The sequence below is a fragment of the Terrapene carolina genome, unplaced genomic scaffold (genome assembly GCF_002925995.2).
Source record: "Terrapene carolina triunguis isolate 2854851 unplaced genomic scaffold, T_m_triunguis-2.0 Scaffold102, whole genome shotgun sequence".
NCBI lineage: Eukaryota > Metazoa > Chordata > Testudines > Emydidae > Terrapene > Terrapene triunguis.
Window position 1 is genome coordinate 2,540,059 of NW_020664453.1, and position 17,700 is coordinate 2,557,758.

Sequence of the window (17,700 nt, forward strand, 5' to 3'; positions counted from 1 at the left end):
TTAGCACTTAATGCACCATCAGGATTTTCCTAGGAGGTCTGACAGGACAGAAGATGCATGACTGGTGGATGCAGCCACTACCTTCAGGAGCAGCCGTGCATTTAGAGCCATAAGGATGGTTTATAACGGTAACTATGTCAGTGTAACCAACCAACTGGCCAACAGTTCTGTGCACCTAAAATAAAGGGTTTGTCCAGGGCCGGCTCTGGGCACCAGCCAAACAAGCTGGTGCTTGGGGCGGCACATTTTTAGGGGCGGCATGGCCGGCGCCAGAATGCCACCCCTAAAAATGTGCCGCGGCCGCCCTCGCTCACCTCCGCTGCTGCTGCCTGGGAGGGAGGGGGAGATCCCAAGCGGCCGCGGCGCGCGAAACAGCTGTTTCGCGCGCTGCTGCTCCCCCTCCCTCCCTCCCTCCCAGGCTCTCAAGCCTGGGAGGGAGGGGGAGGAGCGGCGCCCGCGCCGCGGCCACTCGGAGTCTCCCCCTCCCTCCCAGGCTCTCAAACCTGGGAGGGCGGGGGAGATCCCGAGCGGCCGTTTCGTGCGCTGCTGCTCCCAGACTTGAGAGCCTGGGGGGAGGAGGCAGGGCTGGGGATTTGGGGAAGGGGCGGAGTTGAGGCAGGGCCGGGGGGCGGCCAAAATTGTTTTTGCCTTGGGTGGCACAAATCCTAGAGCCGGCCCTGGGTTTGTCCACCTTAACTGGGATAGTAGCTCCTAGTCATGCCATGGAAATTAGAAGAAAGGAAAATATGCAATGAACTAACTGACCTTTTCTAAATTGTAAAAGGGCTTGAGGACATTAAGATATCTTGTATCTACAGCTCTCAAACCTGCTGATAGACAAATGTTGGCCTGAGCTCACGGACTGTGTGTGTCCCTTTAATAATACAATACCTGCAAATCACAGGTAGCCTTTAATGCAGCATTAACATTTTCAGGGAAGTGCTATCTTGGATTGCTTGCACTCAAAGTTCAGAAACTTCGCTGGATCTGAAGTTATACATTCAGTTCTTCACAGAGCCACACACAACTCTCACACTGTAGGAGGCATTAGATCTTGTAGGCCAGTAAGATAATGAATAAGTCCACATGCAGTGCAGTACAGTATTTCATTCAACAAAGCTTATGGAGACAGCAAGGATTTTAGAATTAAAAGTATTTCTTCACTTCTGGCTGCACACTAAAATGTTACATTACCGCACGCCATTAGACAACTTCTGTGTTCCACCCCAGAGCTGGCTGCATTTCAGCTGTGGGTGAAGCAACGATCCCTGTATCTCCTTACCTACTCTTCCTGGAGTGTTATCGGGTTTAGTTGATGGTTGTCAAGGGAGATCCTTGCATGAAAAGGTGCTACAGAGGTATTTACAGACAGACTTGTCTCCTGGGCTATAAACACTACGTCTACACCGCAAAACACAAACGAAAAAAAGCCATCCCTGAGGCGGCGGCAAGGTTCAAAGCCAGGGTCAAGTGACTCGGGCTCCCGCTGTGAGGCTAAAAATATCAGTGTCAAACATTCCCACACAGGCGCGAGCCTGGACTCAGCAACCCTGTGAGGGGGATGAGTCTCAGAGCCCAGGCTCCAGCCCAAGCGGGAACATCTACGCTGCTCTTTTTAGCTCCAGGGCATGAGCACAAGTCAGTTGAGCTAGCTTTAAGACTCACTGCCACAGTTACTGAGGCAAGTTTTTGGCAGTGTAGATATAACCTAAATCAGAGGGGGTTTCTTGAACAAATAAAAGAGCAGCTAGATTATGAGGAAAAACCAGGAGGATAACCAAGCAAGAGCCTCCCAAACGAACTAAACATCAATATTATTAGAGAAGTAACATGAGGCTGTTTGTTGTCAGATCCCAGAGGGATTCTAGCCCTTAATGTGTAGGTATATTGCAGAGCCCATCTCAGACCCTGGGTTCAAAGCCACTGTGTCTTACACTCCCTCCCCTTTCCTGTGGATTGGGTTGAGGAGGTGTGGTTTATTTGTCCAGAATAGAAGGGATAATTAACATGGTGTACAAACTCCAGTTCTTCAATATTTGCTGCATGCCAAAGAAGAGACTTTTTTCAAAGCCAGCAAACTGCAAGAGAGGAAAGCAAGGCATTTACCTAATCGTGTGCTCAAAATAGATATCATCCACAGAAGCCGTGACGCAGGGGCAGCCAGCATGTCTCTCAGCTAAAAAGGAGAACAAACCACATCAGTTACCTTCAGACAATCAGTGCACCAAACAAGCGGACTTTTTCTGTTCTTGCAACTCTAGTTGCAGACTTTGAACAGACACAAGTAACTCTCGTCTCTGCAGATCCACATTGTCCAGTGTGTGTAGGACACTGGATTCCCTCTCTGTTGAGGGTCTCCACAGGTTCCACGGAGAAGATGCCCATTTGTACTTCCCTTAATCAAAGGCTGTATGTGTTTAACATTAGCCAGCATACAGATTACCTGTCTGATCTTTCCAGTCAGACAGACATACTGCTCAAGTTAATGGAGCAGTTTTCTTAGCTGATTTTCCCCCTAAATCTGTCAAACATATTGTAACAGTTAAACCAATTGTACATTCTACCAAACAGAGATAAATTAGATTACATGTTTAAAAATTATATCAGTGTGTTCTCCAGTCTCCCTCCACATTCTTGTCTGTTGCTAGGATGTGTATTTATCTTGTAAGCAATTGGTGGGTAGTTTATATTTTAAAGACATCCTAGCTATACATTGGAAACTATCTCGTTATCTCCTGTGGCTAGAAGATCTCCAAGAGCGTGGGTTCTAAAAATACGAATACCAGCCTCTTATATAGTGCTTTTCATCAGCAGACCTTAAAGAGCTTCACAAGCGTGAGTGTATTTAGCCTCAAAACAGCCTTGTGAGGTAGGGAAGTGCCGTTATCCCCATTTTTACAGATGGGGAACTGCAGCACAGAGAGATTAAGTGACTCGCCTAAGGTCACACAGAAAGTCTGTGGCAGAACAGTGAATTGAAGCTGGGCTCCCAAATCCTAGCCTAGCACCCTAATCACTGCCCCATCCTCCCTCTAAAGCTTTTGTGGAAGTGCAATCCCCGAAGTGGAAACCCAGTTAAGGACAGCATCATGTATCAAGCTCTTGCCAACATTTTACTTAAAATCCCAATGCCCATTCAGTTTTTACAATCTCATTTGATAAGGAAGCATGACAGCAGGCAAAGGCCCTGGGTGCCAAGTTTCAGCTAGAAGCGATGCTTAGGTCCCTACCAAATTCACAGCCATGAAAAATGTGTCACGGACCGTGACATCTGGTCTCCCCCCATGAAATCTGGTCTTGTGTGTTTTTACCCTATACTATACAGATTTTGTGGGGGAGGCCACGATTTCTCAAATTGGGGGTCCTGACCCAAAAGGAAGTTGCGGGGGCGGGGGGGTCCGCAAGGTTATTTTAAGGGGGGGGGTTGTGGTATTGCCACCCTTACTTCTGCGCTGCCTTCAGAGCTGGGTGGCCGGAGAGCAGTGGCTGTTGGCTAGCGCCCAGCTTTGCAGTCAGCAGTGCAGTAGTAAGGGTGGCAATACCATATCATGCCATCCTTACTTCTGCACTGGTGCTGGTGGCAGCTCTGCTGGGATCCCGGCCAGCAGCCGCTGCTCTCCAGCTGCCCAGCTCTGAAGGCAGCGTCGGCGTTAGCAGCAGCACAGAAGTAAAGGTAGCAGTGCCGCAACCCCCCCCCTAGAATAATCTTGTGACCCCCCTCCCCCGACTCCTTTTTGGGTGAGGACCCCTACAATTACAACACCGTGAAATTTCAGATTTAAATAGCTGAAATCATGAAATTTACTATTTTTAAAATCCTATGACTACAACATTGACCAAAATGGACTGTGAATTTGGTAGCTATGCTGTATGTAACTGACAGATAACCCTTGAAAACATGGTACTGCGAGTGCTGACACAGCCTTAGCAAGCACCGCATGAACACCATGCTGTGACAGCACCAACAGCCGGACACTGCAGCCAGCTAACCTACAGGACTATTACAGTGACATCTGAGTCTCTCATACACACAGGGAAACAACGTCACCATTTCGGCCCTGCCAGCATTACATTTTCTAAGAGGGGGTTCTCCAATCTTTTCCTTCTGTGGACCACTTCATAGGAGCCTTCCATGGACCCACCTCCCAGACCATAAAGACAAATTCTAAAACTATGGCATCAGAGTCTTAATCCTAGAGCAGAGTTTTGTTACAGTAGATTGCACAATTGTCTTATCTTTGGGAGAGCTCTCAGATCTACCCATCCACCTCTTAAGAAGCAGGATCCTCTTCCATGCTAATCCTACTGGGATCTCACTTCTTCTGTTTCTGGGGAACTCCCATGAGAGCGGTTTGCCAGGAGTTCCCTCACCATCTCACTGATGCTTTGTTCTGAATTGCACCCCCAGGTCTCCTTCATATCTGATGCCCCAATAATCTGAAAACCCCGTTCATTTAAGGACTAGATCAGCCATCCCCTTTTATCTGCTTCCCCTCCACATATAAGTTTTCCTGTTTGTTTTCCCCTTTCGCAGTCATGTTAAGATACAGAACTCTTGAACAATATGTCCCATAGTCTGAACACACTCATACACACCACCCTGTTCTACTGGGACAGAACTGCTGTATCTGACAAGATTATTGGTTCATCTAGTTTAGCGTCCTCCCTTTGGCCCCAGTTCAGCAAAACATTTCAGCAGATGAGAGTAATCCCATCCCTCTCCAGCAAAGCACTAGCATGTGCTAAACTTTAAGAGCAAGTCCCCTGATTTTAATGGCACACACTTAACTGTTTTGCTGAATTGGTGTCATATGACTGGGATGCAGGCAGTCACGCCTCGTGGTTAGAACAGGCGTCTGCCCTGAGGTTGGCACTCATGCTCTTGAGTCACTACAGGCTGCTTGACAAGCACACTCCTGTATTAGCCAGGAAATGGACTGGAACTTTCTAATAGCAAGAACAAATCTGCTCACTTGTTTTTAAATCAATGCTGTTCCTGCATATTCTCACGTTTCCTCTGTTAACACTTGATCAGACAAAAGTCCTGTAGCAAAGGCTGTACTTTTAGCTCTCTATTATATTTTAGGCTGTCCATTCTCAGAGGTATCCTGTCCACAACAACTTCCATCCCTATAGATTGAGCTCTTATGAGCTCATCAGATGGGCAGAGAGGAGAGGGAGCTGGGGGGAGGGGAGGGGAGACGATCCCACAGAATGGGGAACCCCATGACTCATTTGAAGACAAGCCAGGGAGATGGTACCATGGTGGTGTCCCATAGATGTTCAGACCAAGCACTGAACAGATCAGTATTGAGGTACCTGGGAGTAGAAATCTGACCAGTTATTAAAAGGTTACATCCTTTATTCAGGACCATAATTGTTCTCTAGTCTCTGTAGAGAAATGAGGAGGTACACCAGCTGATTTCATGGCCAACAGGAAGGCTGATGAGCTCTATGGAGAATGGAAGTGAGTGAAAGAAAACAAGGGGCAGACAGTGCACAAAAGATAGTTTGGCTCAAAACCATCCTGGCCCACCTTACAAGCAGCCCTGAAGCCCTGAGCTAGCCCAGCGGATGTTAGCGTTGCCAGATGTCCAGTTTTCGATCAGAAAGTCCAATTGAAAGGGGACCTGTACAGTGTCCGACCACATGTACTGACTGGACACCAAAAGTCCAGCTACCACAGTTGGGGGGAGGGGAGGGGCTAAGTCACCAACCCATGCCACCTCCCACCTGCATCTGGTGGGCAGGCAGGCTCCTGTCCTAGCCCTGGAGCAGAGGGGAGGGGAGAGAGCAGCGAGTGATGGGGACAGGGCCTCGGGGGAAGAGGCGGAGCAGGGGCCGGGGAGAGGTTCCGGCTCTCCTGCTGCAGGGTCCGGTTTTCAGAAAGTAGAAAGTTGGCAGCCCTCGGGCGTTGCTTCTGTGCAGCGGGTGGGTGGCCAAACTCCGCGGCGCAGCTCCGCTTACCAGAGAGGCAGGCTGTGGTGTCAATCCACTTCAGCAGCTGCCCGATGCTCAGCTCGCCGCGGTGGTTTGTGTGGCACGGCAGCACCAGCTGGCTCATCTGCACCTCGGTGGGATTGCGGTATCGCTCCCCTCTCTCCATGCCCAGTGCCGGATCGGCCAGGGCCCCGGCGGGAAGTGCGGACGCTGAGCCCTATTGGGGAGAACAGACCTGGAACTCAGCCCCTGCGGCAGCGAGCAGGGGCCCGGCTGCAGCCTGCCCCACGCCACAGCCCTGCACAGGTTTGCAGAGGGGCAGGAAGGGCTCGGGCCATCTCAGACGAAGTGCTTTGGAGAGAGGGACTCTCTCCCGCACCCCATTGAGAGAAGCAGCATCTGCTTGCCCCCTTAAGGCTCAGGACTGAAAAGGCCCCGTGCCATCAGCTTGCAAGGCTTGTGGCTAAGAAATAACCCCCTGTTCTAAGTGCAACAGTCCAGGTTAAAACAAACAAACAAACAAACCATTTTTTTAAAGCAAGATTCCCTTTTCCCATTAGCTTCGGGGGAGAAGAAAACCACACTTTGCTCAGCTAGAATGCAAAGATGGGGAGTGTCAAAGGAGCCCCAGGGCAGCAAGTCCCCAATTCCCCAGTGACACTGAAATTCCATGGAACTGAGCATCCAATTCGTAAAATCCCTCCCAGAGCATGGCTGTAATCAGGAGAACGCCTGTGTAAAAGTGGCACCTTCTTACATGTGTATCACTTACCTGACTGGCAAAAAAGCAGTTTCTCCTTTCTGATTAGCACAGTTCTGCCTTAGGCATCATTATTTATCATCTATATAGCACCGAGAAAGAGGTAGGGTGACCAGATGAGAGGGAGAAAATATCGGGACACATGGGGGGGGGGCGGTTTGCGCCGGCGGAGCAAAAAAAAAAAAGGAGGGAGGGCCCCAACGAGCTCGCAGAATTGTCAGACCACAAACTGGGTCTGGACCCAGACTGCCCCAAAGTTTGGGGTGTGGCGGTGACCAGTGAGGTTTTGGTTCTGGTCCACCTCTAGTTACCAGGCAGGAATTGGAAGTAGTGCTGGGCAGAAAATACTCCCTTCTTTTCTCCCTTGGAAAATCTCAACAATGAAAACCAAAATATTTTGATTCAAAAATGGCACCTTATGGCTGCTGTAGTCCCATGGTAGGCCAGGGCCAGGGGCTCCTGACACTTCCTCCCCTCACCAAGAATGGAGAAAGTGGTGCATTGTGGAAGGTATAGTCCAGCCAGAGAGCTTATCCCATGAAAGAGAATGGGAGCATAGGGCAGCCGGGACTACAACTCCCATGAGGCACCGCAATGCCATTTTTTAATCAAAATATTTCAGTTACCAGCCAAAATATTTCAGTTTTCAGTATAGCATGAAATATAAATTCTCCACAGAAAGCTGACACTTTTCAAAAGAAAAAATCATTTAGTCAAAGACCCAATTTTCTGTTAAAAACAGTTTAGATGGAAAGTTTTCCACCAACCTGCCTTTAAATCAGAAAGCAGAGCATGGTTTTCAGCTCACAGGCTGTTTGCAGGGCTGGCCACTCCAGTACTCCCTGAACACTATCAGATCAACTACAGACCCTACATTGCCATGCCTGTGTATAGTCAGACTGATAGGAACAGCAGCAACTCACGCAGTAGTTTATTCTACTTACTATGTACCATAGTTGAGCCTTAGGCTCTTTAAAACATGATACATTCCACATCTTTAATAAATAAAATAGAAAACAGCAACACACTAATCTACTTCTCAGAACTCTGTGTTTTACTAGCCAGATTATCCATAGATCTGGACCTTTCTACTTCCCCATTTGTTTGGTTCCTTTGGCTTTATGCAAATTGAAGGTCTCTGACTCATGAAGCCAAATTTGTTCCTGAGTGGAACTCCAAGTAAAGGGACACGAACCTCATCAATAAATAAAAAGTTGAGAGAGAGGGAAAAAAGCATATGTATTTTACTTTGCTTTGTAGATGCACAGTAGTTTGTATCTACCCAGCTTCATACCTTCCTCTGCAAAGTCAGTTTCCCGTTTGAGTCTTTCACAAAGCAACAAGGGGGGGGGGGGGGGAAGACAACCAAAAAAGACAACCAAATACAATTGTGATTGTAAAGCCACAAAAAAACAGCAGGGACGGGTTCAAAAACCTCATTTTTTAAACAGACTAGACAACCGTGCTGTGTCCTTTTAGATCAGTGACGTTACACCAGGGATGAACTTGACCCCCGATGAGTAACTGACCAGACACAGCAGTCTAGATTTTGTTCCTGAACTTTCCTCTTCTTTCTGAGCTAGCAGCATCTCTCTTTATACAAAGTCCTTGTTGCAGCAGCGTCTCTTTCGTACAGCCTGCAGACAACATTTAAATGGTTTGGTTTCTGTTGAAACGTCCCTGTCCTTTGGGCTGGGCACAGCTGAGCACAGCGCAGTCGCTCGAAGCAGCTCTATCCTCCTCTCCTGCATTTCTAATAGGAGAGCTCCGTTTCCATAGCTACTGTTATACGATGTTCCAGAAATGGTTCAAGTCTCAGGTTAGAGATTACAATGTGTGTCAAGTACATTTGTATTAAAAAGATCACACCATCACCCAGTGAGCTGGAGTCCAGGTCCTCCACTAGCCACAGAGCACTGCAGGATCGCTGCATTCCCTGGAATTCACAAGCCACAAGTGTTACATGCCAAGAGGAGCTCAGCTTTCGTTAACTCTTGCAGAGTCTTTTTGAAATCAAACCTGCTAGTCCATTTTGTGACTTCCCAACCTCCCCACACTGGCAACATGCCAGAAGACTATTTTTAGAAGTCAGCCTTAAAGTTACAAACCAGCCAATCGGTGTTCAAGACCTGCGATGGAGAGTAAGCAGTATGTGTCTCTGCGGAGCCGTCTTCTTTTTACAAGCTCTTTGTGTTGCTAGACCTATAGGAAAAACTGATAAACCCATAGGTACCAAGAATGAATTTCCTTGTCCCGCACTAACCCTCACACTGATATAGCAGTGGCCAGGTATATTATGGAGAATTTATGCCTTTGGTATTGGCTACAGCCAGAAGTATGACACCAGGTTAGGACCAATGGCCTGCTCCCGCTTGACAACGCCTCTGTTCCCGACATCTATGCAATCCACAATCACATGGCATTATCTGCTGTGCCAGGAGAGAAGAATACCTCTGATTAAATTACAGCATGCTGCACAGGACAAGGTTTATGAGTAGCCACAGAGCCCCGGCAGTCTGCAGGATTATTCGAATGGTAAGCAGGGAAGTTGGATGCCATTGCAAACAGAAACACAAGATCATCTTGGTGGCCACAATATTTATTAAGCATTTTTATGACCTTTAGAGACAGGCAGAATGGAAGCTCAAACCAGACTCCGAGGTTCAAAACCTTCCCAAACTTCAGTTCACATTCCCTCCTGCCCTTGAGTCCCATTTGTCATTCTGTACTCCTGGCCTGCAGCCAGTGCCAGAAGCAAAAAGTTCCACCAAAAAAAATGCCACGAGAAAGGTCGTTCTTGCTTTATTTCTGGCCCTTCTGAAGCAGGAAGCATTGGGAATCTCAACCAGCCGGGTCACGGGAGATTTCCAGACTCAAGAGCGTTCTTGAAGAGAATCTAGGTCAGGATTTTCAAACTCAGTTGCCTAAAGTTACGTACAGGAATAAGTGGCCTGGTTTTCAGTGATGCTGAGTATCCGCAGCTCCCCTTTGAAATCAGTGCAAGTCATGGGTGCTCAGAGCCTTTGGAAGAAAAAGAAAGTCAGGCCATTTATTCCAGTGCCTCACTTTATGCTCTTGAGTTTGAAAACTCTAACCCACGTATTTAAGTGCCTAAATATGGAGTCAGCTACTGAATGTTAGGCACCCAACTCTGAAAATTCTGCCCGCAAACTTTTGGGGGCTTCTGCGAACTGCTGCCTGTGAGGTTCGCTCAGCAGTTACCTTTGCTCTGCTTTGGTGACCAGAACGTTTATACGGATTTAAGTTTGCTACTTGATCATTTATACTCCTCGTGTTTTGGTTTGGATGGACTCAGCCTTAGACTTGAATGGAGAACAGGGTGACCAGACAGCAAGTGTGAAAAATCTGGACAGGGGGTGGGGGGTAATAGCAGCCTATACAAGAAGAGGAGCCAAAAATCGGGACTGTCCCTATAAAATCGGGACATCTGGTCACCCTAATGGAGAAAGCTATTCTTTAGGCAAGTTATACCGCGGAATGTTTCTCACCTGTATGAGCATTTGCAACATACAGATTTTCAAAAGGACTGTCCCATTCTAAAACTATCTTGCATCTGGGCTTCAACCCCTCCCCCTAAAAGCCTCAAATATTTACACATACAAATCAGATCTCCCTCTCCTCCACATCTCCCGAAAGATCATTTTGCTTTTTGGGCCCCAACATAGCTCTATTTGAGCCTAGTCTTCTGGTTGTTGGGTTTTTATAACGCACAGCTACTGCAAACTGAGCTGGCCTTTCCTTGAACGCCAGAAGATTTGCCCCTTTTAGCAGGAAGCTAAGATGTGCATAGAACACAGCCTCTTTAAATGAAAAAGAATGAAGTGGCTAACCTGGAAGCCTGGAAGATGCAAGAGACACACACGAGACCAATAGGATTCAGATTTAGAACACGGGTGCAAGTGAATTGGGGAAAGAAGACAGCAGCTGCCGATTTCAGGGGCAGGAAGTTTGTTTCTGCCTGGGAGGGACATGACAAGTCTCTCCCATCACTATGCTAGCTAGACTACTGCCCACAGCCATCACCATGCCCTGCTTGGCGGAACGCTTGTGACTTTTCGGACTCCTATCGCTGCGCGCTCTCTCCAGCAGTGCAGCAGAAGGTACATGAGAAAAGAGCACGCTGAAGGTGTAACGGGAAAAGCAGGAAGCGAGCAGAAGAAGAGTAGTAGTGTGGGAACAGGAGAACAGCACATAAGTGGGGCATAGCTAAGCTCTTCCCCCTACTTCCCAGCTCACTAAAGATATCCCAGAATGCACCACTCAAATGACATGGCTTGCAATGAGACTTCTGGTTATTGGATTGCCACATTCTGTGTGTGTGTACGTACATACGCACGCACACATATATATAGGCAGAATGTGGCAATATACAAACATCTGCATCATACTTCCCTCATTTTACCCATCCTGCTATTCTTACCCCCAAAGTATTTCATAACTCAGGGCTATTCCATTTTCAGAGGTTTATCTGGTCCAACCCTCGAATACTTTCTGCTAATGGCCCTAGAGGGCTGTATGGTCCCGGTGCTAGAGACACAGACAGGTTAGAGCAGTGGTTTTCAAACTTTTTGGATTGGTGACTCCTTTCCCACAGCAAGCCTCTGAGTTTCACCCCCCCTTATAAATTAAAAATGGGGGGGTAATTTAATTTAATGGGGGCTCAGGGCTGCCAGCCGCATGGAGTTGAAGCTCATGACCCCCATGTAACTACCTTGTAACCCCCTGATGGGTCACAACCCCCTGTTTGAGAACTCCTGTATTAGAGGGATACATACTCTCTCAACTGGAAAATCCTCAAAAATAAACTCTCTCTCTAAAATAATGATGCCCTCCTCCCAAAACAGGCTGAGTGCTGGGGCCGAGTCAGTCAGTCAGAGACACACACACACAACCCAAGGTCTGATTAAGTCTGGTTGTGCAGCTAGTAGCACAAGAAGTCAAAAGCGAAGCAATGACCCACAAAACTTTCATGCACGTCACCAGGGCCGGCACCAGCGAAGGAAGCAGGTGCTTGGGGCGGCCAATGAAAAGGGGTGGCACGTCCGGGTCTTCGGCGGCGGGTGCCTCAGTCCCTCTCTTCCTCTTTGAGCTGCTGCCAAAGAGGAAGAGAGGGAGCAAAGGACCCGCCGCTGAACTGCCGATCGGCTTTATCTTTTTTTTTCTTCTTCCACTTCGCCACTTGGGGCGGCAAAAAAGTTGGAGCCGGCCCTGCACGTCACCAATCTTGTATCAGTGTCACCAGGATCTTGCTGCAAGAGCCAGGCTGATCTGTGGTCTAGGGAGAACAATTCCTCCAAAAGAACGTGCCATGCCCCTGAAGAACTTCAAATGCAGGATGCACCAGAACTCCCTGGGAGTAGGAATGTGGGTTTTGTTCACTGGAAGGAGCTTCACTCATTACAGAGTACTCCTATCTGCATCTATGAAAATGAGTTACTAGAGAACATGCTGGGAAATGGTGCTCAAGAACGCACAGTGTTATTCCTTGGATTTGTAGGACCAAGGCAACTTATTGTGCACTGCAAATACCTTCCTTGAGCTGCTCTTTACATCAGTTATCAGCAAAAGCCATCATGCTCCAAAATTATGTATCACCAAAAGAGAGCTTATAGAAATTAGAGTACAGGCTTGTTTGCTCTGTGCTCACATCGGTTATCCTGGTGATGGACTTTGGATCAGTCCCTGCCTTTAATGGAAAGTTGCCCACTGATTTTAGAGGGCATTGGATCAAATTACTGACCATTCAATCTGAAAGGCAGTCACACCACATTCAGAGTTTAGTACCACGTTACTGAACAGGTGAGAGTTGCTGGCTTTTCTGGGCACCAGGATAGCACCACTGGCACTAGTGACAGGATTATGCTTTGTGTTTATGCTAGGAGTTATGTTTTATGTGGGATTTACTGAGGGATAGTGAACACGAAACATCCACCTCAAGGGCCTCTTTTCAGAGCAGAGCTACACGACAGCACACTGAGGTTTGCAGCAGAAGGCAAGCAGAGTGCAAATGGTGATCTGTGTAAAATCCTACCACATCTTTTCAGCAAAGGGAAGATCTGCTAACTGGCAAGCCAGTAAAGTTTCATTGTGATCGAAGTTCGCTGCCACGAAAATACGCAAGACATTCATTCTACCCCTGCCACGGCGTTGTGGAAAAACCAGACGACAATATTTCTGCTGTAGAGTTGTAAACTCTATTGCAATCCTCACCCCAACGATCATCGTGGGCTGCCACTAGGGTGACCAGATGTCCCGATTTTATAGGGACAGTCCCAATTTTGGGGTCTTTATCTTATATAGACTCCTATTACCCCCCACCGCTGTCCCGATTTTTCACATTTGCTGTCTGGTCACCCTAGCTGCCACACCTCTAAGAGGTGAAGCAGGGCACCACACAGATCGTTGCATGAGTGGCAATAAAGTCTGGGATTAGCGGTTTCCCTAAAGAGATGGGAGAGGTTTGAAGGAAAGTATCAGCGAAGTTCAGATAAATACCAGGTAAACCAAGAAATCGCTGGAGAGTTGTCTGAAGCCCTGTCCTAAAATACATTGTTTCTTGTGACCCAAAACAGCTTTCATGAGATGATCTTGGAAGTGATTTCAAGAAGCAGGTTGGGGCTGGAGGGATGCGTGGAGGGGGCCTGGCGTGGCGGATACTGTGCCTTTGAACAGCAGCTTTTTATTAACCCAACACCCCACTTTCACAGGCTTAAAGTGACCAGAAATCAGACCCTGAAAAACATTGTAGGACACAGAAAACATTTGGAATGGTGCGTGGGGCTTTAGGTTCCCACTTTAGAGTCACAAAAGTGACTCTGTAGATTACTCTTAAGCCATGGAGACACCGTCTCCCCCCACACAAGTGGGGAGTATGCTGCCTCCATACACATAATCCTCAGTCCTGTATGGCCCCAGAGAATGAGAATCAAAAGGCACATCTCCCCTTGTTGTAAGATAGCAGGCTACCACTAGAGTCAGCGGACCACCATGTGATGGGGTATTAACCCTTATTAGGGCAGCAGGGGGCAACTGGGAAGAGAGTGATCTTCATTATATAAGGACTAGAGCCAGAGATTGCATGACAAAAAAAAAATCCAGTGAGTAGCTTCCTTTAAAGCGAAGTGCTCTCATGACAAACCAAGGAACAAGGCAAAACTATCTCCAGTGAAGTGCTGGAGATGTATATCACTTGTGCCTGAAGAATCTGAGTCCATAGAGTTCAGCAACATTACTACAGCCCCGCAGGAGATGCGCAACCGAGGCAGCCTGTAGTTGCCGAGCCTTGGGCTGGGGGGGATACAGAGTGCTCAGCTCATCTCCACATTCTTTCTTGTAGCTCCCAAACGACTGTCAGAAGCTGGCATTTAGAGCAGCGTTTCTCCAACTCAGAGACTGACTCAAGGGGTTGGATCTCTGCCAGGGAAGGCATGAGCAACGTCAGGGTGGTGGAGGAACTGGTAGGAGAGCTGTTTGTGATCTTCAGACCAGTATAAAAAGTTGAAAGAGTCCCCAAGTGGAAATAACCCAGCAAGAAAGAAAAAGCAGCAACAGCCCCTGCTCATATACTTGAAAGAGACTAACAATCTGCACTGCTGTTTTCTTTGGAGGAGAGGGTAGAAGAGATTCCTTGCAATCCGTGTTATAAAGGTAACCTGTGAAAGATACATGAGCACTGAGCCAAGCAGAGATATCTGTAGCCAGTGTTACTGCTAACCAGGTACCCAGCATGCGTGGTTATAAAGGAATAAGGAATCTAAAAACCACACCACATATGAGAAAACTGGACCAAGCTCAGATCTTTACGTTCCATGTAATAGCAGGGCTTTCAGTGCAGAGGTCCCAGAATGATGCACCCCAGGATATCCACAGCAAACTTTGGACCACATCCAACCCCCTCTTCCTGACGCCACATACCAAAACACTTTTGGCATTATGACTTGAGCTGCTGTTGTAACACACAAATAACTTGTGCTAGGTGTTCTGCAGACATGAAGGTATACAGTCCCTCCCCAACAAAGCTATTAACTACATGTGACTAGTCTCAAATTCAAGCCATTTCACTCTTGCAAAGTGTCCCAAGTTACATCTCTGGTTTAAAATGAATCTGTGGCAAGTTCCCCCCTCCAGATTTTTTTTTGGGGGGGGGAGGGGAGGGAGGAGAGGAGGGTTTAGTGCTTCTTTCTGGCCTTGATTTAGTTTTCTTTCAAGCAGCTTCTTCATTGAAGGGGTCTGAACTGCTTGTCCCACAATAGCTACTTTGCTTTGGAGGAAAGGGCCAAGATTTTCAGAAGTGGACTAGTGATTTTGGGTGCCCAACTTGAGACATAGGGGCCTGATTTTCAGAGCATAGGAGGCTCAGCACCTTCTGGGGAAGAAAACCCCCCGACAAAAAACCCCCCAAAAATAACCCTAGGGCTGCCAAGCGACTAAAAAAATTAATCGCACTTAATCGCACCGTTAAACAATAGAATACCATTTATTTAAATATTTTTGGATGTTTTCTACATTTTCAAATATATTGATTTCAATTACAACACAGAATACAAAGTGCACAGTGCTCACTTTATATTTATTTTTGATTAAATATTTGCACCATTAAAAAACGCTAAAGAAATTGTATTTTTTCATTCACCTAATACAAGTACTGTAGTCCAATCTCTATCGTGAAAGTGCAACTTACAAACGTAGAATTATGTTAAAAAAACTGCATTCAAAAATAAAACAATGTAAAACTTTAGAGTCTGCAAGTCCACTCAGTCCTACTTCTTGTTCAGCCAATCACTCAGGCAAACAAGTTTATTTACATTTACGGGAGATAATGCTGCCCGCTCCTTGTTTACAATGTCATCTGAAAGTGAGAACAGGCATTCACATGGCACGGTTGTAGCCAGCGTTGGAAGATATTTACATTCCAGATGCGCTAAAGATTCATATGTCCCTTCATGTTTCAACCACCATTCCAGGGGACATGCGTCCATGCTGATGACAGGTTCTGCTCAATAATGATCCAAAGCAGTACAGACCAATGCATGTTCGCTTTCATCATCTGATTCAGATGCCACCAGCAGAAGGTTGATTTTCTTTTTTAGTGGTTCAGGTTCTGTAGTTTCCACATCGGAGTGTTACTCTTTTAAGACTTCTCAAAACATGCTCTATACCTCATCGCTCTCAGATTTTGGAAGGCACTTCAGATTCTTAAGCCTTGGGTTGAGTGATGTACTATCTTTAGAAATCTCACATTGGTACCTTCTTTGCATTTTGTCAAATCTGCAGCAAAAGTGTTCTTAAAATGAACAACATGTGCTGGGTCATCATCCGAGACTGCTATAACATGAAATATATGGCAGAATGCGGGTAAAACAGAACAGGGGACATACAATTCTCTCCCAGGGAGTTCAGTCACAAATTTAACTAACTCATTTTTTTAAACGAGCATCATCAGCATGGAAGCATGTCCTCTGGAATGGTGGCCGAAGCATGATGGGGCATACAAATGTTTAGCATATCTGGCAGGCAAATACCTTGCAATGCCAACTACAAAAGTGCCATTCAAATGCCTGTTCTCACTTTCTGGTGACATTGTAAATAAGAAGAGAGCAGCATTATCTCCCATAAAGGTAAACAAACTTGTTTGTCTTAGAATTTGGCTGAACAAGAAGTAGGACTGAGTGGACTTGTAGGCTGAGAAGTTTTACATTACTTTGTTTTTGAGTGCAGTTATGTAACAACAACAAAAATCTACATTTGTAAGTTGCACTTTCATGACAAAGAGATTGCACTACAGTATTTGTATGAGGTGAATAGAAAAATACTATTTCTTTTGTTTACCATTTTACAGTGCAAATATTTGTAATCAAAATAATATACACTTGGATTTCAATTACAACACAGAATACAATATATAGGAAAATGTAGGAAAACATCTAAAATATTTAATAAATTTCAATTGGTATTCTATTGTTTAACCGTGCAATTAAAACAGCGATTAATTTCTTTGGGTTAATCACGTGAGTTAACTGCAATTAATCGACAGCCCTTAAACAAAAACAAAACAAAACAAAAACACATTTAAAAGGGGAACTCCAAAACCACTAGCATCTTCTGAAAGCCTTGGCTGGCATGCTATGAAAGCACTCAGGTAAATCTTGAAAAGCAAGTGGAGACCAAAATGAACCAGGCAATTTGGAGAGGGGCAAAGGCACTTCCAAGTTACCCACTCAAAGATGTTTAGAAAAAAGAAACTGGAGGCTTAAGGAAGACCTGCAGAAAATGCACCTTTCCCTGCCTGAGAATTAATTCTAACCAAGGTTTTGATCAGTTTTCAGAAGATAGGCTTTTGTTTACTTGCCCTTCAGGAAGGGAAAGATAATGACACTAATAAACGACTATTCAATCTGAACAATAAGAGCAAGAAAAGTGACAAGCAGTTAACTAGACAGGCGCTATAATTAAGACCATGCCAAGGGGCTGACTTTCCCCCACCCCTCAGGAAAGGAGGAATCAGAAGCTAGAGCAAAATGTCTAAGTACTGGAAATTAGGCTTTTAAATAAAGTATACTTTTTAACATAATGAAGACAGAAACTTGACATCCCTCAGTTGTCATATTAAATTGGCCTCGTTCACATTTATTTAGCCACACCGAAAGGAATTAAGGGATAGGCGCGCTTATTGCTCCAGTCTCCAACAAGGCATTTGTTAAAAGGTTTAATCTTTTAAAGAGACACACAACACAGGATCTCTGCCTTTATCAGTTCCCTGCTCCCAAAATTAACAGATCCTGCTGGAGGATGGGATCCTGCACTACCTAGAGGTAGGGGGATGGAGGGTGTGATCAGAAGAGGTAGAAGTTTCCAACAAAGCACACACTCAGACAGATAGTTCAGTAGCAGTCATTTGATAAAAAGAGGTCGGTAGGGATGAGGTGGAGTGGGGTGTGTGTGTGTGTGTGTGTGTGTGTGTGTGTGTGTGTGTGTGTGTG

At 46.3% G+C, this 17,700-nt stretch overlaps 1 protein-coding gene across 1 annotated transcript in view; it reads right to left on the reverse strand.

Moving 5' to 3' along the window:
* ACOT11 (acyl-CoA thioesterase 11) overlaps nucleotides 1-17,700 on the reverse strand; it is a 68,182-nt gene that overhangs the window by 37,126 nt on the left and 13,356 nt on the right. Inside the window, exons 2-3 of the mRNA XM_026651758.2 lie at nucleotides 5,968-6,157; nucleotides 2,107-2,176 (exon numbers count right to left, since the gene is read on the reverse strand). Coding sequence (XP_026507543.1) covers nucleotides 2,107-2,176; nucleotides 5,968-6,106 — 209 coding nt within the window. The 5' untranslated portion in view covers nucleotides 6,107-6,157. The remainder of the gene's footprint in view (nucleotides 1-2,106; nucleotides 2,177-5,967; nucleotides 6,158-17,700) is intronic.